The following is a 27,535-nucleotide window of genomic DNA, read 5'->3' on the forward strand; positions in this document are numbered from 1 at the left end:
GCCTTCCAGTTCCCGGTGCTAGTCCCTGAGAACCTGGCTGTCCTTTCTGCCCTTGGGCATCATAGGCTTTACTTGATTCCTTACAAAGACAAATAAATTCTTCAATTTATGTTAGTTCCAGTGGGTTTCTTATAACAAAACAGCCCCTGATTAAAATAAATTGTTTAAACCACAGATAATTTCAAATGTAAAACCAATGTTAGCAAACTACCAATGTTAGCAAACTGTTTGATTTACTAGCCACAGACTTGCTCAATATAACTTACAATATTTCAATAATCTCTCTTCAAAGCTGCATAAACAGCATTATTCAAAGAACTGGCAGAATTAAGTTCTGTCACTTCCTATCAAACCTCATTGTTGTCAGATCCAAAGAATGAACACGGCTCATTCTTTCCACAAACATTTATTAAACCTCTCTAAATGCCAGATACTCAACTAGAGATTGGGAATAAAGTATGAGCAAACAGCCTCACTCTTTGCCCTATTTAAATACAGTACACAAAAATACAAATGGAATAATTTCTTCTAGAGTTAATTGCTAGAGTATGACTAGGATGGCTATATTTACAAACAGGTGTTTATAAGACACTCATGGCTCTTTTTATGTGAATAGCTGCTATAGCTGGAAAATTTTCAGCCACTTCAGTTGCACCATCCTAGACCTTAATGTGTATTTCATTTAAATCAATCTTGATCACTGAAGATTCACATTTCCAGTATCATTTAAGTAATAGAATATGTTGCAGGAGGAGTTGTGTCTTCTGCAATTGTGAGATTCAAGGACTTCTCTTTACTTAGGATATCCTTTAACATTTTTCAATAGAATCTTATACAAATTGGCAACTCTTTCACTGGCCAACAATTGTCTCTTCACAGTAAAAGACCTGAGGAAACAATAATATCATTCCTAATGTACTATAATCTTCTGATCTTTTTTATTTCAATTATTTAACTTTGAATGGGGATAATTCTGTAAGAATCAATTAGTGAGTAGAAATACGCCCTCTCTCATCTCTCATTCTCATTAACTGCAGTTTCCTTTATTTACAATGAAACAGATTTACAGAAGTACTATTTTCCAATACATAAAATATTTTGAAAAATAAGTTTAGTTACATGCTATTTTCATTAATCTGCTTGCAGAGGGCAGAGTAAAATATATAAAGATAAAATTGATTCAGACTCCAAATCTGCAAATGACTGTACATTCTTCCTGTTTTCTGAATTGTTAAAAGCAATGTTCCAATTACAAATTCCTTGTACAATAAATAACTTCTAAAGATCATATTTCTGTTGGCAAAAGGCTGATACAAGTAACAGAATGCCACATTCTTTATAACACATACTTCAACCAACGAAAATCTGAACACTAAAGATTCATTAATTTATGCATGCATGCATTCATTCTATTTCTTCAACAAATATTTAATTGAATATCTTTACTGTGCTAGAGACTAAAGATTTAATTTAATAAACACAACAGTCTCCATCTCTAACTTTATTGAGCTTAAGTTATGAAATAAAATTACTGTAAGTTCTAGTAAATTACTGAATACTTTGATTCAGCGTTGGTTAGAACTATAGTTTAAACTGGCCAAGTGCGGTGGCTCATGCCTGTAATCCTAGCACTTTGGGAGGCCGAGGTGGGCGGATCACTAGGTCAAGACATCGAGACCATCCTAGCCAACATGGTGAAACCCTGTCTCTACAAAAATACAAAAATTAGCTGGGCATGGTGGCCAGTGCCTGTAATCCCAGCTACTCAGGAGGCTGAGACAGGAGAAACACTTGAACCCAGGAGGTGAAGGTTGAAGTGAGCCGAGATCGCTACATTACACTCCAGCCTGGTGCTAGAGCAAGACTTGGTCTCAAATAAATAAATAAATAACTATAGTTTAAACCATACAACACAAGTTTTCAATGAGATTTAATGAGAAACTTCAGATTTAAAAAATTATTTATATAAAAATGTTAAGACTGCAAAGCACTGAGTTAGCCTTTACCCTTTGCTTGGAAACAAAAAGGAGAAGGTTAGAGAATATTTATCTATTATTTACCATAGAATATAATTTAAATCTATACTTACTCATTTTCCTCTTACAGTATAATTAGGTTTCCTTAGAGGTCTGTTTCTTTAAAAAGGCAAAGAGCTGGCCGAGCACAGTGGCTCACGTCTGTAATCTCAGCACTTTGGGAGGCCGAGGCAGGCGGATCACAAGGTCAGGAGTTCGAGACCAGCCTGGCCAATATGGTGAAACCCTGTCTCTACTAAAAATACAAAAATTAGCTGGGTGTGGTGACACATGCCTGTAGTCCCAGCTACTCAGGAGGCTGAGGCAGGAGAATCGCTTGAACCCAGGAGGCGGAGGTTGCAGTGAGCCGAGACCGTCCCACTGCATTCTAGCCTGGGGGACAGAGCGAGACTCTGTCTCAAAAAAAAAAAAGGCAAAGACCTTTTCTGTTTGCTGTGATAGTTATCTTCCAAGAGTCTGTAAAACTATATAACCTTTCAATTAAGTGTGTTTGTATTAGAATACTACATTTGTTAAAATGTGTGTTACTGAGAAGTGTGTTTGTTCATCTAAAGATGAATATTATGTTGGTTGTAGGAGGCTGAATTCTATCACAAATATTGTGGTAATTAAACACTATGACCTTACTGATCTTGTATACAATAGATTTAAGGTTGCTAAAATTAATGGAAAGCCCAGAAATAAAACCGCGCTTCTACAGCTAACTGATTTTTGACAAAGGTGCCAAGAACACACATTGGAGAAAGGACAGTCTCTTCAATAAATGGTGTTGGGAAAACTGCATATCCACATGAAGAGGAGTAACACTAGCCCTTACCTTTCATCATATACAAAAATCAACTCAAAAAGGATTAAAGAGTTAAATGTAAGATCGGAAACTATGAAACTACTAGAAGAAAACATAGGAGAAATGCCTCGTCACAACTGGTCTCAGTAAGAATTTTTTGGATAAGCTCTCAAAAATACAGAAAGCAAAAGCAAAAATATATAGATTACATCAAACTAAAAAGCTTCTGCACATCAAAGGAAACAATCAACAGACTGAAGAGACAACCTACAGAATGGGAGAAAATATTTGCAAATTATACATCTAACAAGAGGTTAGTTAATATGTGGAATATATAAAGAATTCAAGCCACTAAATAGAAAAAGAAAATAATCCAATTAAAAATGAGTAAAAGACCTAAAGAGACGTTTTTCAAAAGACATATAGATGGTCAACCAGTATATGAAAAAAATGTTCAACATCACTAATTATCAAGGAAATGCAAATCAAAACCACAATGAGATATCATCTCACTCCAGTTACACAATGGCTACAGTCAGCTCTCTATCCGTGGGTTCCACATCCATGCGTTCAGCAAACCAGTTGATCAAAAATATTCAAAAAACAGGCTGGGTGCGGTGGCTCATGCCTGTAATCCCAGCACTTTGGGAGGCCAAGGCAGGCAGATCTCTTGAGGTCAGGAGTTTGAGACCAGCCTGGCCAACATGGTGAAATCCTGTCTCTAAAAACAAAAATTCAAAAAACAAACTGCATCTGAATTGAACATTTACGGACTTTTGTCATTATTCCCTGAACAATACCATATCACAGCTATCTACGTAGAATTTACATTGTATTAGGCATTATAAGGAATCTAAAGATGATTTAAAGTACAAACATAAGGCAAAGACATTCTGGGTTTGGTTCCAGACCAATGCAATAAAGCGAGTATCACAATAAAGCAAAGTCATATAAACTTTTTGGTTTCCCAGTGCATATAAGAGTTATATTTACTATACTATAGTCTATTAAGTGTATAATAGCATTATGTCTAAAATAAAATGATAATACCTGATTTTATTTTTTTAATTTATTTATTATTATTATTATACTTTAAGTTTCAGGGTACATGTGCACAATGTGCAGGTTAGTTACCTATGTATACATGTGCCATGCTGGTGTGCTGCACCCATTAACTCGTCATTTAGCATTACGTATATCTCCTAATGCTATCCCTCCCCCCTGCCCCCACCCCACAACAGTCCCCAGAGTGTGATGTTCCCCTTCCTGTGTCCATGTGTTCTCATTGTTCAATTCCCACCTATGAGTGAGAACATGCGGTGTTTGGTTTTTTGTCCTTGCGATAGTTTACTGAGAATGATGATTTCCAATTTCATCCATGTCCCTACAAAGGACATGAACTCATCATTTCTTATGGCTGCACAGTATTCCATGGTGTATATGTGCCACATTTTCTTAATCCAGTCTATCATTGTTGGACATTTGGGTTGGTTCCAAGTCTTTGCTATTGTGAATAGTGCCGCAATAAACATTAGTGTTCATGTGTCTTTATAGCAGCATGATTTATAGTCCTTTGGGTATATACCCAGTAATGGGATGGCTGGGTCAAATGGTATTTCTAGTTCTAGATCCCTGGGGAATCGCCACACTGTCTTCCACAATGGTTGAACTAGTTTACAGTCCCACCAACAGTGTAAAAGTGTTCCTATTTCTCCACATCCTCTCCAGCACCTGTTGTTTCCTGACTTTTTAATGATTGCCATTCTAACTGGTGTGAGATGGGATAATACCTGATTTTAAAATACTGTATTGCGGCCGGACATGGTGGCTCACTCCTGTAATCCCAGCACTTTGGGAGGCGAAGGTGGGTGGATCACCTGAGGTCAGGAGTTCAAGACCAGCCTGGCTAACATGGTGAAGCCCCGTCTCTACTAAAAATATAAAAATTAACTGGGTCATGGTGGTGTGCACCTGTAATCCCAGCTACTTAGGAGGCTGAGGCAGAAGAATCGCCTGAACCTGGGAGACAGAAGTTGTAGTGAGCTAAGATCGCACCACTGCACTCCAGCCTGGGAGACAGAGCAAGACCCTGTCTCAAAACAAAAATACCAAAAAATAAAAATACAAATAAGAATAAAATACTGAATTGCTAAAAAATGCTAACAATGATGTCAGCCTCCACCAAGTCACAATCTCTTTGCTACTGCAGGGTCCTGCCTCGATGCTGATGGCTCCTGACTGATTAGAGTGGTAGTTGCTGAAGGGCGGCACGGCTATGGCAATTTCTTAAAATAAGACAACAATGAAGTCTGCCACATTAATCGACTTTTCCCTTCAGGAAAAATTTCTCTATAGCACAAGATACTGTCCGATAGAATTGTACTCAACAGTAGAACTTCTTTCAAAACTGGGGTCAATCCTCTCAAACCCTGGCAAAGCTTTATCAACTAAGTTTATGAAATATTCTAAAGCCTTTGTTGTCATTTCAACAATGTTCATGGCATCTTAACCAGAAGTAGATTCGATCTCAAGAAACTACTTTCTTTGCTTATCTGCAAGAAGCAACCTTCTTCATCGGTACAAGTTTTACCATGGCATTGTAGCAATTCAGTCACATTCTCAGGATCCACTTCTAATTCTAGTTCTCTTGCTATTTCCAACACATCTCAAGTGACAAGGTGCATTGTCAATGAGCAATAATATTTTGAAAGGAATCATTTTTTCTGAGCAGTAGTTCTCAACAGTGGCTTTCAGTAAACCGTGCTGTAAACAGATGATTGTTATTCTACTGTAGAACACAGGCAGAGTTAGATTTAGCATAATTCTTATGGGCCTTAGGATTTTCAGAATGATAAATGATCCTTGGCTTCAAATTAGTCACTAGCTGCCTTTGTCCCTAACCAGAAAGTCAGTCTATCCTTTGAGGCCAGGCATTGCCTTCTTAACTATGACAGTCCTAGACGGCATCTTCTTCCAACATAAGCCTGTTCCATCTACACTAAAAATCTGTTGCTAAGTGTAGCACTTCATCAATGATCTTAGCTAGATCTGGATTACTTACTGCATCTTCTATATGAGCACTTGCTGCTTCACGTTGCACTTCTGTGTGATAGAAATGGCCTCTTTTCTTAAATCTCATGAACCAACTTCTGCTAGGTTCAAATTTTCTTCTGCAACTTCTTCACTTCTCTCAATCTTAGAATTGAAGAGAATTAGGACTTGCTCTTGATTAGGCTTTGGCTTAAGGGAATCTTGTGGCTGGTTTGATCTTTCATTCAAACACTAAAACCTTCTCCGTAATAGCAATAACTTTTTCACGGTCTTATAATTCATGTGTTTACTAGAGTAGCACTTCTAATTTCCTTCAAGAAATTTTTCTTTGCATTCACAACGTGGTTAACTGTTTGGCCAAGAGGCCTAGCTTTCAGCCTGTCTCAGCTTTCAACATGCCTTCCTCACTAAACTTCATCATTTCTAGCTTTTGATTTAAAGTAAGAGGTGTGGGACTCTTCACTTGAACACTTAGAAGACACTGCAAGGTTACTAACTGGCCTAATTTCAATACTGCTGTGTCTCAGGGAATAAGGAGGCCCAAGAAGAGGGAGAAAGGAAAAAGGACGATCAGTACAGCAATCAGAACATACACATTTATTGATTAAATTCACTATCTTATATGGGTATGTATGTTATGGCATCTCAACACAATGAAGATAGTAACATTCAAGAGTCAACAATCACAGATCACCATAACAGAATAATAATGAAAAAGTATGTGGAAACGCTTCATGATTTAGAAAGCAAAGTTTTTAAGTTTGAAAAAATAATAATTAAAAAGTTTGAAATGGTACAAAAATTACCAAAATGTGACACAAAGGCATGAAATAAGCACACGCTTTGGGGAAATGGCCCTGATAAACTTGCTCAACACAGGATTGCCACAAACCATCAATCAATTTGAAAGAAAAAAAAATCCTTGTTGAAGCACAATAAAATGAGGTTTGCCTGTACACAGGAAGATGGGCATAGGTTATACGTGAATACTATGCCCTTTTATATCAGGGACTTGCACAGGACATCTTGGAACCAATCCCCCATGGATATTGAGGGATAACTGTATTATTAAAAGGACAAAAGATCTGGGCATGGTGGTGTGTGCCTGTAGTCTCAGCTACTTAGGCTGACGCAGGAAGAACACTTGAGCCCAGGAGTTCAAGTCCAGCCTGGGCAACATAGCAAGACTGTCTCAAAAACAACAACAACAACAACAACAACAAGCCAGGCGCAGTGGCTCACGCCTGTAATCCCAGCACTTTGGGAGGCTGAAGCAGGCAGATGATGAGGTCAAGAGATCGAGACCATCCTGGCCAACATGGTGAAACCCTGTCTCTAAAATACAAAAATTATCCGGGCGTGGTGGTGGGCACCTGTAGTTCCAACTACTCCGGAGGCTGAGGCAGGAGAATTGCTTGAACCCGGGAGGTGGAGGTTGCAGTGAGCCAAGATCACATGTGTGTGTGTATATATATGTGTATGTTATATATATACATATATACATACATATATATGTGTTTTTTAAAAAAAACTCATCTTTCTAATTCTATGAACTTTTATAAATATAGTTTCCATGATCAATTACCTTTTCCTTTTATTTGGCTGTGAGCTGCTTAACACTAGAATCTTGACTCATTTTAGCATAAGAATTGCCATTATACAATGTTCACTTATTATTTATTTATTATAGAGCATACTGTGGGCTAAATTAAGTCCCCAGTGTATAATGACGATATCCAACAATAATTTGCTAGAATATAATTATGTTATATGATGAGTGACAGTCCTAATACACTAATCACAAATGTTATTAAAGGTTTCCCATGAAGAGCTTATAGTAATGAGAGGATATAGGGTAACAGCAAATGCTTCCTAACATAAACCCATGCTACTAGAAAGATGCCTGTGAAGTCACATTATTTTTGTCTCAAGACTGTGGACTGACCACACACACTCATTTCTTCTCTAAGACCCCCTCCAATCCCATTAAATGATAGTGAATACAGAAAGATAAAATCCCAAACAACAGGAAGATGAAGAGGAAGGGAGGAGAGTAGTTAATCAGTAGATGAGAAAGTTTAGCAAATTGCTAGAGACAGAATGCAGATGGAAGTGTAGTACTTGACAAGATAGGGCAGAGGAAAGCTTTGACCTGTAATAATGTGAGGAAGAGGCTACTGATGAGGAGGAAGCCATCTGTCCTAGTAAACCCATAAAAGTTTCTAGTTATCCAGTGTAAGGGGAGGCAAGAATGAGACACAGGGCTAAGAACAGGAAGAGTAAGCAAAAGCTCCTCACGGAATAGTCTATATACGTACCCCCTGAAAATGACAGGGTGATCAGGTATGTATGCCCAGGTATTCAATGAAGAAACAGAACAAACTATTTGAGGAGAGCTAGAGCAGTTGACTCACATCTGGCCCATCATTCATCCACACATTCCATAAGCCTTGCTCACCTACTCAGAAGTCCCAATCACTATTTTATTGTCTATCTTAAACAGAAATGAATACCTTTTATTTGAAGAAAAACTATAGCATAAAAGAGGGAGAAAATATGATAAACAAAAATATAATCCCTAGGGAAAATTAAAATAATTCAGATAACAGAAGAAAACATTTTTTTAATCTCTAAATTTTATTCTTTGAAGGATTTTAAAGGACCTATATTCATAAAATAAGAACAAGATGCTGAGAATGAGAAACAGTGCAAGAAAGAGTTCCTAGAAATTAAGATACCTAATTGTGACTGTAGTAATAAAAAATTATCGGATGGGCTAAAGGAAAACAGAAGGGTAGAAAGAGGAATAGAATCTGAGCAAGTTATTTGAGAATGGGTGCCAGCAAGATAAGTAGGTAACCTGTTTATCAAGAAATCATTCTACAAAACATAGAATCTACGATACATAGATTCTACAAAACAAGGTCAAATTCAAAAAAGTAATAAAGGCAAATCTCACAGTGATAATTATGCAGGAACAGGCCTCCAGAGCAATCGTTCAAGCAATTTATAGACAAGGCACAGAAGACAACTACAGATTTAGAACGGACAGTAAGTTAACAATCTTGAAAATGCAAAAGGAAAATAACCAAAGACAAAAGCTGGGAGGTGAAGGAAGAGGAATTGAAGGAAGGGCAGGGGCTAATATATTCATCTCATAAAATGCAGAGGCAAAAGACACAGTATCTATGGTTAATGTAAAACTAAAGAGTATACTACCCTAAGTATTCACCATTCTTGCTTAGAGATTGTCCTTAAGTAATAACAAAGCTAACTGTGTACCAGGTACCAGGTACTTACTAAGAATTCTTAGGGGTTATTCATTAACTGTGTAATACAATGTCTAAAGTGATCCATTAAAAAAAGTAAGTAAAAATTTTTAAGCTACAGGGTAACCAACACAGGAACCAATAATGGTGATATAACTACATTAAGAAGGAAAAGAAAAAAGAGTTAAGGGGCATAGGGAAAATAGGCTGATGCTTCATGTATCAGCGCAGGAAGTCAAAAGATAACAATGTCTAAAACTGATAAGGCAAGAAACGGAGGCAAAAGTATATTATTTAAAGATATGGAGATCATCCCCAGAGAGCTAAACTGAAAATTTTTAGAATCTGCAAGTGATTCTCTCAGGAAACTGGACTGGGAGAGAAGACTACTGGTTTCATGTATCAAAAAATTCCAGTACTTTTACGTTTTTAACCACATGAATTATTTACTTTGATCATTTCTTTTAAATTTAGTTAATAATTTTTTCAAAAAAAAAAGTAGCAGTCGAATCTGTCCTACTACTTCAGACAGGTAAAATTATTTTATATTTTAATGGTTTCCAGAAAATGGTCTAATAATGCAAGGCTGACAAGTCAACATGTCCAACATTTCTCATTTAATCTTGCATTTGATAAATTAGTATCAAGTGATTCTATAGAATATAGTACTAAGAATACAAAATACTATACAGAGACATGGCCCCTCCTGGCATGTAATGGTAAAACACACTGGTCCAATGGCCAAAAAGCGGTTTACCCATCTGTTCCATGTTTAATATCCATGTACTTTATTTTTCTTTTCAGGAATAGAAAAACCTTAATAGGCTGTTCACCACAAGAATAGGTTCAAGAGAGAAAATTCCTGGTGAGATTACCAACAATAACCAACCAAAGCCACTGTGATTTCCACACTAGGCTAGAGGTTCAGTATTGGTAACAGTGACAGAGAAAAGCTGATACAGTCTAGAGGGCTGCTGTAGCTGATGGGCTAAGTCCAATGACAGATCTTCCATACTATCCATCCAAGATCAAAAACTTGTGGTCCAGGAACTCAAGCCAGCCCACAGACACATTGAGTTTAGCCTGCATAATATTGGCCAACACCATGTTTTTAATTTTGAAAAAGTAGCAACATCTAAAACTGACAGAATTCAGGTAAAACTTCAGACGTCCACCTTCTCTCAATAAATCAGTAAAGGTAACTCCCCTTAAGTGACAGGGTGTCCCAGTTTGCCACACCTAGCCTGTTTCCCTCACTATATTACCAATCTAGCCCTTGTAGACCGTTTGTATCTCTGATCCTTGCTATAAAGGAGATAACATGTTGATATGCCTAAGCCATGCCAAGAGTTTTTGAGGTAGGACTCTTACACTTCGGTAACAACAGGAGATACATCAGTGACAAGTCGTGGCGCAGCGGTTCCACAGGGGGGTTAGCAGCAGCGATGGACAGCAGCCACTCCTACCTAAAAACTGTTTCTAAATGGCCAGGTATTCTAAAGCAGTGGACTCTTTATTGAGTATTATGTAAAAGCCGCCTATAGAGAAAAAAACACATAAAAATTACCAAGCATGCCTAAATATTAGGAATTTCTGTGCATGCCTATTTAACCACAACGTATTCCCTGCCAACTGCCTCACTTTTAATCAAACTAGAATTGAATGGCAGATAAGAAAAGTGGTAAATGCTAGTGAACAATATCTTAGGAGATAACAACTAACAGCCGGAAATGAAAACTAAAGCACAAAGTCCAATAGCTGACACTGTAACCTACATTTTGAGTAAAATAGTCATCATTTACTTACACTTTAATGTCTCTCCAGCATATGGTATGTGCAGTTTAAATCGGTCACAGTTGGGCCCAGGAGTCAATGATGTGCAGCTTTAAAAAATGCAGAAACAGAAGAAAGAAAAGATTTTTTAAAAACAAACTTTAAAAACCCACATGTTTATGATACTAAACAAAACAGGATCTTTATACAGAACAGATTAAAACACTGGCTTACAGAACAAAATAAAAGCCTTTAATAGTCATGGAAGCCAAGACATGAAGACTCGTCCTAAAACAAATAATTCATTTATTTCACAATAAAACTTACATGTGTTCTAACGACAAACATCAACAGTGTGCTTCAACTACTTTTCTCAAAGAGGCATATCTCGACTTTAAAATTAGGTATATTATCCAAAACACATGTCTATTCTTATGCCAAGAACTGTAAAATAAGAATAGTTTTATGATCATACTTTAAATATGGACTCTTAGCTTTCATTCTGTTAGTACGAAAAAGAGCCCACTTTTAGCCTTTTTCTGGTACCAGATGGTTTTCTTTCCTTCCACAAAGGTTCAGTGCTTCCTTTAGATTTGGCACACCATAACTTTCATCTGCAGGAAAGCACAATGCATACTCAATTTCAAGTAAAATGCAAATTTAAAAGGTGGGGGGTAGTTATCCAGGTCTCAACAGTTTGGTATTTTCTTTTTGTTTTGTTTTTCAAGACAAGGTCTCACTCTGTAGCCCAGGCTGGAGTGCAGTGGTGTAATCTCTGCTCACTGCAGCCTCAAACTCTCAGGCTCAAGCTCCTCCCACTTCAGCTTCCCAAGCAGCTGGGACCACAGGTGCACACCACCACACCTGGCTTTTTTTTTTTTTTTTAAGAGAGGAGGTCTCACTATGTTACCCAGGGTGGTCTTGAACTCCTGGGCTCAAGTGATCCTCCTCCCACCTAGACTCCCAAAGTATCAGGATCACAGGCGTGAGCCACTGCACCTGGCCTGGTTTTTTTTTTTTTAATCTATTATTTCACTAAGTTATACAATGTTTCTTGCTCTTCACAGATCTGCTGTACAAGATAATTTTTATCTTAGAAGTCATAAGTTCAACTGCATAACAGCTGCATGGGCTTCATAAGTTAATAAAATATTAATATGAAGTCAATTGAGAAAGTAATATGTCTTCATTTTGTTTTAAAAACATGAGAGTTTTAATTTACAAACGAAAGCAAGGAGGCTAATTTTCTTTCATAATTCCAAAACTGGCTGTGAAGCAATTCTAAAAAAGAACCTATAAAAGTAATTTAACGGATGGATGCATAGTTGAAATAAATGTACAACTTCCCTACATGGCAACTTGGAAGGGCAAGAGTCATTTAAAGATAAATTCAAAAAATTTTGGCTTTAAGTAACTCAGACCCCATGTTAAAGATTTACTATTACTTTTTCCCAAAATGATTTGAATGTGAAAGAGAAAAGAACCAGACAGCGGCCAGGCGCAGTGGCTCACACCTATAATCCCAGCACTTTGGGAGGCCAAGGCAGGCAAATCACTGGAGGTCAGGAGTTCAAGACCAGCCTGGCCAACATGGTGAAACCCCATCTTTACTAAAAATTCAAAAATTAGGCCAGGCGCGGTGGCTCACATCTGTAATCCCAGCCCTTTGGGAGGCTGAGGCAGGCGGATCACGAGGTCACGAGATGGAGACCATCCTGGCCAACATGGTGAAACCCTGTCTCCACTAAAAATACAAAAATTAGCTGGGCATGGTGGCACGCACCTGTAGTCTCAGCTACTCACTTGGGAGGCTAACTCAGGCGAATCGCTTGAACACGGGAGGCGGAGGTTGCAGTGAGCCGAGATCCCGCCACTGCACTCCAGCCTGGGCACAGAGCAAGACTCCATCTCAAAAAATAAAAATAAAAAAATAACTAGGCATGGTGGCAGGCACCTGTAATCCCAGCTACTCAGAAGGCTGAGGCAGGAGAATCGCTTGAACCTGGGAGGTGGAGGCTGCAGTGAGCCAAGACTGCACCACTGTGCTCCAGCCTGGGTGACAGAGTGAGACTCTGTATCAAAAAAGAAAAAAAAAAAAAAACAGAAACTTTAACAAGGGTATGTTTAACATAAATCACTAAGTTGATTATTCCTCATTATCTTCAGGGGTCAATAAAAATACCAGTTTATAAACTAAACAACTAAGTTGCACCAGTAATTGAATGGTAACAAATTTTTATATTTCACAGGTTTTAAGAATACTTTCTCATTTTCCTTTCAATATAAAAAAAATTCCTCAGAGTACATTTTAGAGGCATCATATTTCCCTTTTAGTGTAATCTTTTCTACCCCACAACACAGTAGTTATTTTAAAAGACTACAGAAAACACATAAATTCTAGCATTATGAAGTACAATCTAATGATGGTAATGAGCATCATGTCATTATGAGCATGCTGTTATGAGCCCTATAAGCAACACTAAGATTTTTCCTTTTCTATTGCATTCAACTGCAATGCTTTAAATTTATGAAAAACACCATTCACAATCAAGGATCTTTTTGGGGCTTGGGGATCAAATTATCTAACTATGTAGCTTAAAGACTGAAGTTATTCGAAGTACAGGAAATCCTCAGGATTAACCTGATTCCAGTTTGTTTGAATAACTCACTCCTTCTTCAATGACAAATTGTTTTTTTCCCGAATGGTTACACTCATTGTTGGGCCACACTTTTTATTATATACTTTAACCAGAACTGGTTAAGTGTTTTTGTGCCCCGCCACGTCACCTTCCTCCCTTACTACATCAACAGCTGGTTCCAGCAACCTCAGTGTATTAAAAGGTACATTTCAGAAGGGGGATAGGAAGAGATTTGTTAAAGGATACAAAATTATAGCAAGATAAGAGGAATACATTCTGGTGTACTATACCACTGTAGATGACTAGAGTTAACAATAATAAATAGTTTCAAATAGCTAGAAGGAGGATATTGACTGTTTCCATCACAAATAAATGATAAATGTTTGAGATGAGGATATGCTAATTACCCTGATCTTATTACTATACACTATATGTATCAAAACATCATTATATATCCCATAAATATGTACAATTCCTATGTGTTGACTAACAAATTATAGTTTTATGAAGAAAAAAATATATTTCTCTATCTCTGTGTTTCATTCACTGACTTTTTTCATTTAGATAAGATTTATCAAGCATTGCTCTAGGTGTTAGGATTATAGGACGGACGAGACAGAGAAGATCTACCGTCTCATGGTACTTAAATTCTAGTGAGGGAAGAAGAAAATGATAAACAAGAGACAAACACATAAAGATGGTTTAGGATTGCTAAATGCTATGAGGAAAATAAAACAGGGTGCTGCACTGAAGCAAGAGCTACTTTACACTGGAAGATCAAAGAGGACCTCTGGAGGAGGTGAAATCCGAAAACCGAATAACACAAAGGGGCCCACCATGCCAAGTTCTGGGATAGAGCATTCCAGGCAGAGGAAACAGCTGGTGCAAAGGTGTGAAGGCAGGAACAAGCTTGGTACATCGGGGGAAGAAATCTTGATATATCTGGGCAATGCGGCTGGAGCACAGTAAATGAGGGAGAGAAGAGCAAAAGATTAGGACACAGTAAATGAGGGAGAGAAGGGCAAAAGATTAGGACACAGTAAATGAGGGAGAGAGGGGCAAAAGGAAGGGACAGATCACACTGGACCTGCAAGTGGTTGCAATTCATTCAGCTTTTATGCCAAGCACAAAGGAGGGTTTTGAGCAGAAGAGTAAAAACATCTATGTTTTTAAAAGACCGCTTTGTCTACTGTATAGAAAAAAAAAAAAAAAGACCACAAGAGATAAAATGAACATAGCCAGACCAGGGAGGAGACCATTTTAGTCAAGAAAGATGATGGAGCAAAACCAACATGCATTTGTAGATGGTATCACCCACTTCTCTGCTATCTACAGAGATCCTTGCCTGTCCATTTTCTAGCTCTGACGCAGTAATAATGCTGCTGCTTCAGTAAACATTCACTTCACAGTCTTCAGTGAGGAGACAGTGTTCTGTGATGTGGGAGTTGAGCAGAGTGTAGCCCACCTGGCAGATAAGGCCCACACTCAGGCGCATGAGAGCAAGAATGGTGCTGGAAAGGAACGAACAGGGTCACAGAGGGCAGAGACCATTCCCCTCAGCCTCTCACCTTCAGTCATGGAGAGGAGTGTTTCAGGGTGTGGTTATCTACCTGGAATGAGATGAGGAGCTCTGCTGCCCAAAGTCTCTACTATTTAAGGAAAGACATCGCTACATAGCTGGCTATAAGGAACAGGGACTGCAAACCTCTAAGTGTTGTAGGAAGGCCAGGGCAGCTGCGAGCAATGTGGATGAGTCTTGTGTTTACCCCCCAAGGGATGCTTACTGGTCTCACCAGGTTTCTCAGTCTTCAGTGGGACTGAAAACCCAATGCAGGTAGGATAATAATAATAATAATAACCACTTTAGATCTGAAAAAAGAAAGAAAGATGATGGATCCTTGGACTAGGGTAACAGCAGTGGAGACGAGACAAATGGATTTATTGAATAAGACTTCTAGGAAAGGAGCATGTTTAGGGAAAAGGAAATGGAGAGTTTAAAGTGTGAGATAATAACCAAATCTTCTATGGAAACAGTCAGGCTAATGGGTGGGCTAGCCAATCTATAAGGGCCACTAAAACGTCACAGAAAAGATAGAAGAAAAATTTACAAAACCTCACCTTAGTGTTTTATGATATTGGAAAGATCACTTACTTTCCAATATCATAAGTGGGAATGGGGGACAGGGGTATGAAGAGTAATACTTCCCAAAAGCATACTCAAGTCAAAATTATAATCTCCAGTTAGGTGCAGGGATTCTGCTTTGCTGAGAGGAATCTACAAGTGTGGGGCCAAGAGCCAAAGTGCTCAAGGGAACAGAGGAAAGCTGCCATTAGTAGGTCTCTTTCTCCTAAGTGGCACTCAGCTTGTCTTCCAATGAAATGTTGGGCAAATCATTTAAGATATGTTACATTCTATCTTCCTTGTATTGTCTAGGATAAATAGGTGTATAGGAAACAAGCCAATGCCATGTACCTCAAGTTTCTTCTAAGATTAAACTGTTTCCTTTTCTTAAGTTACCTCTGTCTAAAATTGGTTTGGTCATGTTCTTTAATTTACTGTGAAAATTCAAGTTGCACAAGAGGAGGGTGCTCATTTTTCCGTTAATCAAAAAAGAGCATAGGGGCAGGGCACGGTGGCTCACGCCTGTAATCCCAACAACTCTGGGAGGCTGAGGCAGGCAGATCACCTGAGGTCAGGAGTTCAAGACCAGCCTGGCCAACATGGTGAAACCCCATCTTTACTAAAAATACAAAAATTAGCCAGGTGTGGTGGTGCATGCCTGTAGTCCCAGCTACTAGGGAGGCTGAGGAAGGAGAATCGCTTGAACCCAAGATACAGAGGTTGCAGTGAGCTGAGATCATGCCTCTGCACTCCAGCCTGGGCAACAGAGCGAGACTCCGCCTAAAAAAAAAAGAGCATGGGTTTAAAAGAGCTTTCCTCTGTTGCCTTGAGGAGTTTGACTCTTGGCCCCAAATCTGTATATTCCTCTCAGCAAAACAGAAGGCCTGCAGCTAACTGGAGATTACCATTTCGACTTGATTGTGCTTTTGGGGAGTATTACCCACTCCCATCCCCACTTAAAGTAAGTGATCTTTCCAATGTCATATAGCACTAAGGGGAGTTTTGGTAAATTCTAAACCCATGGTAATGTTTAAAAAGCTTTAAAAATACATGGAAATAGTATGATTCCACTTATGGAAAAAGGATACTTGTAAGTATGTATATCTACACTCATAGACAGATTTCAGAAGGAGAGTAACCAAAATGTGGCCGGATTTGAAATGATTTTTACAACATTCTTCTAATTACTTTTCTGCATTTTTTTTTTAATTTTTTGAAACACGGTCTTGCTGTCACCCAAGCTGGAGTACAGTGGTGAAATCACAGCTCACTGAAGCTTCAAACTCCCGAGCTCAGGTGATCCTCCCACATCAGCCTCTCAGGTAGCTGGGACCACAGGCACATGCCACCACACTTGGCTAATTTTTTGTATTTTTAATAGAGGCAAGGTTTCACCATGTTGCCCAGGCTGGTCTCAAACTCCTGGAATTAAGCGATCCTCCTGCCTCAGCCTCCCAAAGAGCTGGGATTATAGGCATGAGCCACTGCATCCATCTGCTTTCTGCATTGTTTTGATTTTTATAATGAACATGAACTATGAACTATTTTACTATTATAATTTTTTTAGGAGACAGTGTCTTGCTCTAGAGCCCAGGCTGGAGTGCAGTGGCACAATTATAACTCACTGCAGCCTTGAACATCTGGGCTCAAGGAATCCTCCCACCTCAGTCTCCCAAGTAGCTGGGACTACAGGTACACCACCACACTCAGCTAAATTTTTTTTTTCTTTTTGAGACAGGGTCTCAGGGCTTTGCCCAGGCTGGTCTCGAATTCCTGACCTCAAGCAATCTTCCCGCCTCAGCCTCCCAAAGTCTGGGATTATAGGCATGAGCCACGGTTTTACACAATCATAAAATATTTTAAGGCTAAATACAACCCTTTTCTATTTGACTAGGAAAACTTGGCTATGATGGCCTGATTTTATCTTTTTCTTTTGACGTACTTCACTCCTTCTCAGAAGGAAAGAATTCAGGGTGATATACTGATGAACAGTCTTCAAGTAAGGCATATGAAAGTCTTTATACTGTGATATCATGAAACTTCACATTTCTAACATTTATTATCTTTCACAGTTTCTTTGGGTCGGAATTTGGGAATGGCTTGGCTGGGCAGTTCTAGCTTAAGGTCTCCCATGAAGCTGCTGTCATAAATCAGTAACAGATAACTAATACAGCAGGGAAATTCACTCATCTAGAAAGCCATTTCCTTATACAAGTATGAAAAAGCTAGTAAAGAAAAAGCTACTGGCTACATTAAAATTATATTTATAGAATGGCAACTTGTCCTCACACATAGTTAGAGCCAAGGTTGAAAAAGCCAGTATTCCAAATTGAATCACTTTTAATTTAAAAATTATTTTTAAATGATTTTAAAATTGCTGACAGTTAAGTATAATTTCAAATTTGTCTCTCAACTATATTTCATCAGTGTTCACTGTGTGTCTGGCACTAAGTGCTAGGAATATAGCAGTAACAAGAACAAAAAACATATCTTGGTGTTAGAGTACAGAAAGGATTTTGGATAAAAACTATGCTGTAAAAATATATCTTTTACCAATTTCAAATTACCTAAATATACCAGGAATGCACTATTTTAAAGTTTAACATGTGAGTGAACAAAGGGAGTTAAACTCACATTATACAGATTATGAAAGTGGGAATTATCAAGCGGGAATTCTTGATAGCATCAAAGGAGGTAGTTTAATCTAGTACTTTATTACAGAAATGGCAGTTAATCATTGACGCAATAAAATGCTGAGCGTAAGAACCTTCGCACATTCTCATCTGTTGAGTCTCTTATTTTACATTTAATCACATGACTCCCAGTATTACTTGTCTATTTTTCTCATTGTGGCTTGTTTTCCCAACCAGATCATAAGATTCTAGTGTCAAGCGCTATGTTATACTCCTTTTTAAGTAAGTCCTAGTATAGCACCTAGCACAGTGCTAAGTATCCAGCACTGATGAAATTTTAGCATATTACTAACACTCATAAACTAAGCTCAAGAACTGTCATTTTACAGATGATGACATCAAAGAGCAAAGGGTCTCACTGGCACTCTGGGATTGGAAACCACTTACAGGACACGCTAACCATATCTTAGTCTCCATGGCCTAGGCATCTTTAAATCTCCAGTGTCTAGCACTGATATCCAGGAGGTGAACACTCCAACAACTATGTATGAGGATAAAGGTTTGCTGAATGAATGCATATATCTTGACTCCTAGTGTTGTACTCTTTTCATGATTAAAAACAACAACAAAAAAAGACTATTGATTTAACTGGAATTGGGATGATGTGCTCATCCTCACCTCCAAGAAAGGCAAAAGTGTGATTATTTGTGGAAGGTTTTCCCTTTGAAGAACTGTACACACAACTCAGAATTTAAACTTTAAGTTATTACCTTAATTATTATATTTCCACAATAAATAACAGCAGCTAATATTTGTCGGGCATTTACTAATGTGGCAGGCACTATTCTAAGTTCTTTAATTATATTAAACTATTTAAACTTACAGCAACCTTCCAAGATAGGTGCTGTTATTACCCCAATTTACAGATGAGGGCACTGAGGCACATAGATGCTTATGTAACTTGCTAGTGAGTGACAGAGCTGGGATCCAAACCCAGGATGTCTGCCTCCATGGCCCACTTTCTTAATTACTACATTAAACCATCTCTCAATAATTTAAGAGAAAACCATCAGATTAATATCATATGATTAGTGAGTTATAAATCATAATTAGTGGCTTATAAAGATTTATAACTATAAATCTCATAATTGGTGAACTATAAATGTTTTCAACAAATGATATTTTATTAAGTACCTAGAAAAATGAGAAGTAAAAGATGACAAAATATTGCCAAAAAGAAGTTCTATTACAGGCGTTCTAATGAAAAGAAAATTATTTATCAGTAATAAGTATAAAAACTGTAAACACATAAATCAAGGCTACAAGAGAGGGAACAAGCCCCCTGTAACTTGACACAGACTCTACAATGATGACACTGTTCATTGATTTAGCAAACTCTTTATATATATAAACTTTAAGTAAATAATGAAAGGTAAATTTGGATTTGACTCCTCTTTAAATTATCATTTGTTCCTAGTTACTGAGATCAGACTCAAATGTTAAGGTTTCACTATAAAAAATAAAAGTAGGCAAATTTTACTATACTTTATAGGCTTTTTAGTGACAGCCAAGAACTAATCAAGATTAACAAAGCTATATGAAGATATTCTACAACCTTTAAAACATTAGCAGTTTTTAAATAATGCAAAATATAAGAAAATATATTCTTTCTGGCTTAATAGGGCTAACCCTGTTTTTTGATACACTGTCTGGAAAAAATAATGACTTAGACCATTTCTATTCTTCAAGCCACCTAAAAAGAACAAAGTAGATGAGTCCAGGGTTCCTTTCCTGAGTCTACGTCAGTTTCCTTTACCCTGACTATTAATTTACCATTTGGCATGTGTCCTACATAGCTTCCTGTTTTCTTGATAGTGACGTTTGTGCTAAACCAACAATATTTAACATCAGCTGAGAAGGAAGTCTTCAACTTTGGCAACCTAAAATAACAAGTGACTCTCAAATAAAATATGCTCAAAGATCAATAACTGCCTTTTAAAAAAAAGTCACATATTACAGTAAATTACTGTTAACTAATATTAACTACATTTTCATCTTTTAGAATTTATTTTCTCTGAATTAAATCTAACATAGATTACTCAGTTTCAAAAATTATCATGGTTTCTAGACTGGATGCAGCAGTAAAGAAGCTGGAAGACTGACAAAGTGTATCTTAACATCTATCTAAATAATCTAAAACATGGGCATTTTATCTGCAAAGGCATCTGAACTGGTTCATGGAATCTTACATATTCAGCCTTGAAAGGGCTATAATTATACCCCATCTGACTGGCCAGACCAAATCCACAAGGTCAAGTCTTAGACCTTTTTACAAGCAAAAAGGACAAATTAAAATTGGTAAAAGAAGACAAAATTGCATTCAGATAGATTTTCTAGGTTGATTTTCAGGGGAATGGGGCTATGCATTTGATGACATATGATATTCTTGATACATCAAGTACATTCTATCTCTAAAACCTAAAAACTATGGCTAGACCCTCCTAGAAAAAATGATACATTTAATTCTTAGCATAGGATTCCAAAATGCCATCACCAAAATAAGTGACTCAGCCCAGAATGTTTTAAAAATTACAAAATTAAAATATTCAAGAAAATGTGTTTGCCAGTTCATGTGGCGTCAACTGTTATTCTCAGCTTCTATGCCATATCTCCATTTATAAATGATAAACTTCAACTCTACTTTAGAGTAGGAAGTATTTTTAAATGTTGGTAGGTGTCCCTATAACAAAAATGTGGTTTAAATTACAATATGGTTTCAGTAGGAATGATGGGCTCACATACAGTTTTTAACAGCTAACTAGGATCGGGGAAAAAATCCTTTAACTTTTTCAGATAGATGCTTAGCTTATTAATTTTCAACCTTTCTTCTTTTCTAATATGTGCATTTAATTAACTCTGCTAAGAGAATAAGAGGAAATTGATAGGATTATCTTAATAAGTACAAGTGTTTGATGAAATTAAACATCCATTCATAATTTTAAAAGCTCTCTATAAACTGGGATAAAAGGGAACTTCCTTAATGTGATCAAAGCTATCTACAAAAAACTTAAAGCAACATCATACTTAAAAACAAAACATTAAAATTTTTTTCTTTGAGATAGAGGATGAGACAAGAATATCAACTCTCATCACTTTAATTCAACATTGTACTGGAGGTTGAATTTCCTCCATCCTAGCCAGGATGGAGGAAATTAGGAGTATAAAAATTGGAAAAGAAGAAACAGAACTTACTTTTTTGCAGAAAATGTGACTGTGAACATAGAAAATTTTGTAAATGTTCATATGCACTATTGGAATTAATATGTGGGTTTAGCAAAGTTGTTAGAGCACACATAGAAGTCAACTGTATTTCCATATACCATCGACTGTCAGAAAATAAAACTTTTAGAAAGATGTCATCTAAAATAATAACAAATGATCAAATATATAGAAATAAATGTTACAATAGATGTGCAAGATCTCTATGCAGAAAGCTATTATTAAGAAGAAAATAAGTAAACAAATAAATGAACAGAGATATCATGTTCATGGATTAAAAGACTCATAATGAGGCCAGGCACAGTGGCTCATGCCTGTAATCTTAGCACGTTAGGAGGCCAAGTCAGGTGGATCACTTGAGCTCAAAAGTTTAAGACCAACCCGGGCAACATGGAGAAACCCTGTCTCTACAAAAAATACCAAAAAGTTAGTGGGCATGGTGGCATGTGCCTGTAGTACCAGCTACTTGGGAGTCTGAGGTGGGAGGATCGCCTGAGCCAGGGAGGTCGAGACTGCAGTGAGCCATGATCACATCACTGCTCTCCAGCCTGAGCCACGGAGTGAGAAAAAAAAAGACTCATAATGAAAAGTTGTAAGTTCTCCCTAAATTGATCTGCAATCTGAAAGGCAGATTCTAAAATACAAATGGAATGCCAAGAACCTAGAATAGATTGGATGATCTTGAAGAACAAAAACTTGACAGGATTATTTACAATAAACAAAAGGTAGAAGCAATCCAAGTGTCCATCCATGGATGAATGGATAAACAAAATGTAGTACTATACATTTTATATATATATATATATATATATATATATATATATATATAAAATACTATACATACACACACACACACACACACACAATGGAATGGCATATTATCCAGCCTTAAAAAGGAAGGAAATTTTGACACATGCTACAACATGGATACATCTTGAGGACCTTATGCTAAGTGAAATAAGCTGGTCAAAAAAGGACAAAGACTATATGATTCCACTTACATGAGGTATCTAAAGTAGTCAAATTCACAGTCAGAGAAAGTAGAACAGTAGTTGTAAGGGGCTGAGGAGAGAGGGAAATAGGAAGCTATAGTTTAATGGGTACAGAGTTTCTGATGGATAGTTGTAATGACGGTACTACAATGTAAATATACTTAATGCCACAGAACTGTATGCTTAAAAATGATTAAAATAGTAAATTTATGTTATATGTATTTTACCACAGTAAGAAAAGCTTTGGTAGGAAATTTGCAATACTGGATTTCAAAATTTACTATAAATGTTAGTAATTAAAATACTGATGCTGGTACAAAAATAGACAAACCAGTAAAACAGAATAAAGAGTTCAGAGACAGACCCTCACATTTCTGGACACTTAATTTACGACAAAAGCATTTCTTCCATTAGTATCTACATATTTTTTCAGATTTCTTTTTCAGGTATGGCAGGTGAAAATACCACAACATAAGTAATATAAATTATTTTTACAGTGTTGCTAATTTTATCTTTATATCATTTTTAGCTTATATTTTATGTATGTTTTATAATCTATAAATATATTTTTATAAGTAAATACGCATGTAGCAGAGGTACACAATAAAATAATTTGGGGTGTGCTATAGACTGAATGTTAGTGGCCCCTCAAAATTCCTATTGGAATCTAATCCCCAATGTGTTGGTATTAAGAGGTAGGGCCTTTGGGAGCTGACTAGGTCATAAAACGGAGGCCTCATAAATAGGATTAGTGTCCTTATAAAAGAGGCCTGAGGGAGCTTGTCTGCCCCTTTTCCCTTCTGCCAGGCAAGGACACAGAGAAGGCATCATCTATGAGGAACGGGCCCTCACCAGACACAATCTACCAGAGCCATGATCCTGGACTTTCTAGCCATCAGAACTGTGAGCAATAAACTTCTGCTGTTTATAAATTACCAAGTCTAAGGTATTTTGTTATGGCAACCCAAACTGACTAAGACAGGGTGCATAATTAAAAAAATCACTTTGGGCCGGGCGTGGTGGCTCACGCCTATAATCCCAGCATTTTGGGAGGCTGAGGCGGGCAAACCATGAGGTCAAGAGATCAAGACCATCCTGGGAGGCTGAGGCGGGCAAATCATGAGGTCAAGAGATCAACACCATCCTGGCCAACATGGTGAAACCCCATCTCTACTAAAAATACAAAAATTAGCTGCGCGTGGTGGCACGTGCCTGTAGCCCCAGCCACTTGGGAGGCTGAGGAAGGAGAATCGCTTGAACCCAGGAGGCGGAAGTTGCAGTGAGCCGAGATCGTGCCACTGCACTCCAGCCTGGCAACAGAGCAAGACTCTGTCACAAAAAAAAAAAAAAAAAAGTTTGGAGTGATCATTGCTATAAGAGTTATACAAAGGATTCTCTATTCTCAAGAACTTGTAATCAGAAGACAAAAATCAAACCATGAAAGTCACACAACACAATTTAAATAACAAGTCAAGACAACAATAGATACAAGTCACAAAGCAATTAACATGATTAATTGCCAAATTAGTGGTTAAAGAAAATAAACACAATAGGAGCGAAGAGAGCAGAGAAACCACTTTTAGCTTGGGTAACCAAGGAAGGTTAACTGGAATACAACTGGCCTCTAAGAATGCATAGGATCTGGCCAAGTGAGGGGAAGGAGAAATAGTTATGGGCAATTGTCTTTAAGTAAGGGCAAAACCTAAGAGACAGGCACTGCTAGACTGAAAACTCTAAGAAGAAAGAGAATGCATTAAACCCTGGATCCCTCAGTGTCCAGCAGCATACCTGCTGGCACACAGGAAGTACCTGAAAGCTATTTCATAAATACTGCAAGTGAGCAAGGTAGAGCTGGAGTGGACAAGGTCAAATAAGTTACAGAAATGTCCTGGACTGTTTGCTATTTCAACTGTGGGAATGCTGGTAATTATTACTCATATTAGTAAATGTTATATAAGAGATCCCCAGGGCCAAGGCCAACTTAAATACCATTTTCATACATTCAATGTACAGTGTTATTTTATAAGAAGTAATTTTTATACTAAACACTACTAATTTTCCAATGAAAATATTCCTGTAAACTTTTTAGGCCACTGTTTTTATACCTTGATCCAAAACATGTCCTAAATGCTGCCTATTCTCTGAACTCTGGGGCTCATATTTTATATTATTTGCATACTATTTATCTAAATCCCATAGACATTCCTGATCCATATAGGGAAGGCCTAAGGAGTATTTACCTTGGCATGCTCCAATAGCTCTGATTCTCAAGGGAATGTACTAGCAGAGCTTTGATCTCACCCTGATTAGCTCTCATGCTACATGCTTTATTTATGTTTGTATCTCAACAATGCCTCACACTTACTTGGTGCTCAGTATATGCTTAACTTATATAAAAAAATTAATTTGAATGAATATGGAAAGCACAAAAGCAGAGTAAAGGAAAGAACAGATGGAAAACCAGTGGGGATGGGGAGATACGGAGATGGGGAGAAGAAACAAAAAGAAAATGAAAAAGTAGAGAGAGAGAATTGTAGTAGGAAACTGATGACAGGGTAGAGCCAAAAATAGAGAATTAGATAAAGAAGAGTGGGGAAGAAAGGAAAAGGAAGAATTAATAGATTCTGAAGTGTCATTAAACGATTCCCTTTCCTGTTACTGAAAAGTGCTTTCTAAAGATAGAAAAAAAACGTTTTTTATATCTTCAAATTCTTATATTTAAATGATTATGAAAAGACTTAGCATCTGCTATATGAGCATATTTGGAACTACAGGGTAATGGGATAAGTGTACCATCCACGTATTTTTGGTTGTTAGGTAGTTTGAAAGGATTTCGTTCTTAGATTGCTGCTTGAGATGCTACTGTTATACACTATAAATTCTAAAGCCTTGTGCAAGTTAAATAATCTCTCTCATCTTCAGTGTTCTCATTTGTAAAATAAGGATAACAGTCATGCTCCAGAGAGCTGTTATGAGGATCCACTGACTTGGTGCACATAAATAAAGTATTTAGAACAGTTCCTGGCACACACAGAGCACTCACTGTCACGAGTATTCAAAAGTACAAATTGCAAAACCAAAAAATAAGGAGGAGGAGAATCTACCTCAAACACCATTTTCCTTAAACCCTTTACTTCACTGGGGCAATAATTTTCTGAGCTAAAAACCTCAATTGACCTCCTCACCTCTTCACCGGGCTACTTCATTTCTTCATTCCACAGACAAAAATTCTCATGGGGGTCCAACCATGAAAAGACTTAATCAGAGCAGTAAAATAATTTTCCAGTGTCCTAAAGCAAATCTAATGGAGCCCATCATGCCTCTCATGTTACACAGCAGAAATTTACAGGGAAACAAAGAGAAGAATATCAAGATGGGGCATGTAAATTGGCTGCAGAGCAAGCAGAGACTAGACGGAGCCATCAGAGAAACAAGGACAGGAAGCATCTAGTCTAGGCCAGAGGCTTTCAAACTTTTTTGACACATAATAAGAAATTTTTATATCACCATTTTATATCACCATCAGTAGAGATATCTGTACAGAGTAATATGTATATATGCATATGTGTACATATATCTGTGTACGTGTTCATATATAAATTGAAAACAAAATTGTTAAGCAATGATACTTAGCTTTATTACATGACATGTACTTTTGTTCCATTCTCTTCTGTTTTTTATGTAAATCAAGACCCTCTAAAATGATTTCATAACACACCTAAAGGTCACAGCTATCAATGGTTTGTAACCCACAGCTCTGTCCAGTACAATCTCACAGAAGGTAGCTTCCTGGAAAATGAAGATAAAAATACTCAACCCTACACTTGGTCAAAACTATTCCTTGAACACTTCATTCAGTTCTAGGTGTTACACTTTAAGAAGTATAGAGACTAACTGGATCACATTCAGAAGAAGCCAAAAAAGACAGGGAAGGACACAAATCCATGATAGAAGCAAAGGCTACATGTTAGCCTACAGAAGAAAGAAATATCAAACATGATAGCTATCTTCACTAACATGCAGGATCAATTAAGCTTGTTCTATATTGTGACAAGAGCTAGAAGTGGCAAGGCAAAGGGTTCAGGTCAATGTAGAAAAGCACTATGTAACAGTATTAGCTGCCCAGGGAGCTGTGCTGGGACTCATGGAGCTTCCACATGACTAGAGATACTTACAGACAGCCTGAACAGTCACTTGGCAGAGAAGCATTAGAAGGGGTTCATAGATCATATGGTTAACATTAGAGTGTAATGCTTTCCATTCCTGAAATTCTATAATTCTGGTGTAGATTAAAACAATGTTATACTTTAATATGACTACTAAAGCTAACACTAGTTCTTTATTAAGTTTTTAATAAGAAATGAATTCTACCATGAACCACATGAAACAAAGTTGAAATGGTAAATGATATTTTCTTGTAACAAGAGAATGTAACAAACATTGGCAATGTGCCTATCATAGTCATTAAAAATCTTCATCAGTTACAATTAGAGAAAAACTGAAATGTTACCCAAATCACTGGCATAGTGTTTAAGATGTTCAACTTAGAAAATATAACTACATTACAGCTTTAAGAAGCAAACATCAAAAAAAGGTGATCTTTAAAATGTACAGAAATAAGAGTGTTTACAAAAGAAGATTGTATTATAAACATTCTCTCCTTGCCCAAAAGCCATTCTTTGGTATGTGTAGATTTTATGTGCATTTTATACGTATAAAATATACGTGTAAATTCTCTCCTTACCCAAAAGCCATTCTTTGGTGTGTGTATATATATGTAAAGCATGGACAAAGTAACAATGTCCTCTGATTTTTTACTGATCCAACTAACTGAAAATTTGAGTTATCTTCAGAATAGTTTTTATTTGTATAACCATCTACCATATTTGTTTTAAAAAACAGTATCTCCAATTATCTAACATGTAGTTAGGAATTACTTATCAATAACATACTA

The 27,535-nt window shown here is 37.2% G+C and overlaps 1 protein-coding gene across 14 annotated transcripts in view; it reads right to left on the reverse strand.

Moving 5' to 3' along the window:
• The window catches only part of BABAM2 (BRISC and BRCA1 A complex member 2), a 452,513-nt gene that overhangs the window by 397,430 nt on the left and 27,548 nt on the right, over window positions 1–27,535 (reverse strand). For all 14 annotated transcript variants that reach the window (XR_002004718.3, XR_008676775.2, XM_055377654.2 and 11 more), the window contains one exon: window positions 10,950–11,026. Coding sequence is in view for 12 of the 14 variants with exons in the window: in XM_055377654.2 (XP_055233629.1) it covers window positions 10,950–11,026 (77 nt within the window). In the remaining 2 variants the exon portion in view is untranslated. The remainder of the gene's footprint in view (window positions 1–10,949; window positions 11,027–27,535) is intronic.

Source organism: Gorilla gorilla, chromosome 12 (assembly GCF_029281585.2).
Source record: "Gorilla gorilla gorilla isolate KB3781 chromosome 12, NHGRI_mGorGor1-v2.1_pri, whole genome shotgun sequence".
NCBI classification, from domain to species: Eukaryota; Metazoa; Chordata; class Mammalia; order Primates; family Hominidae; genus Gorilla; species Gorilla gorilla.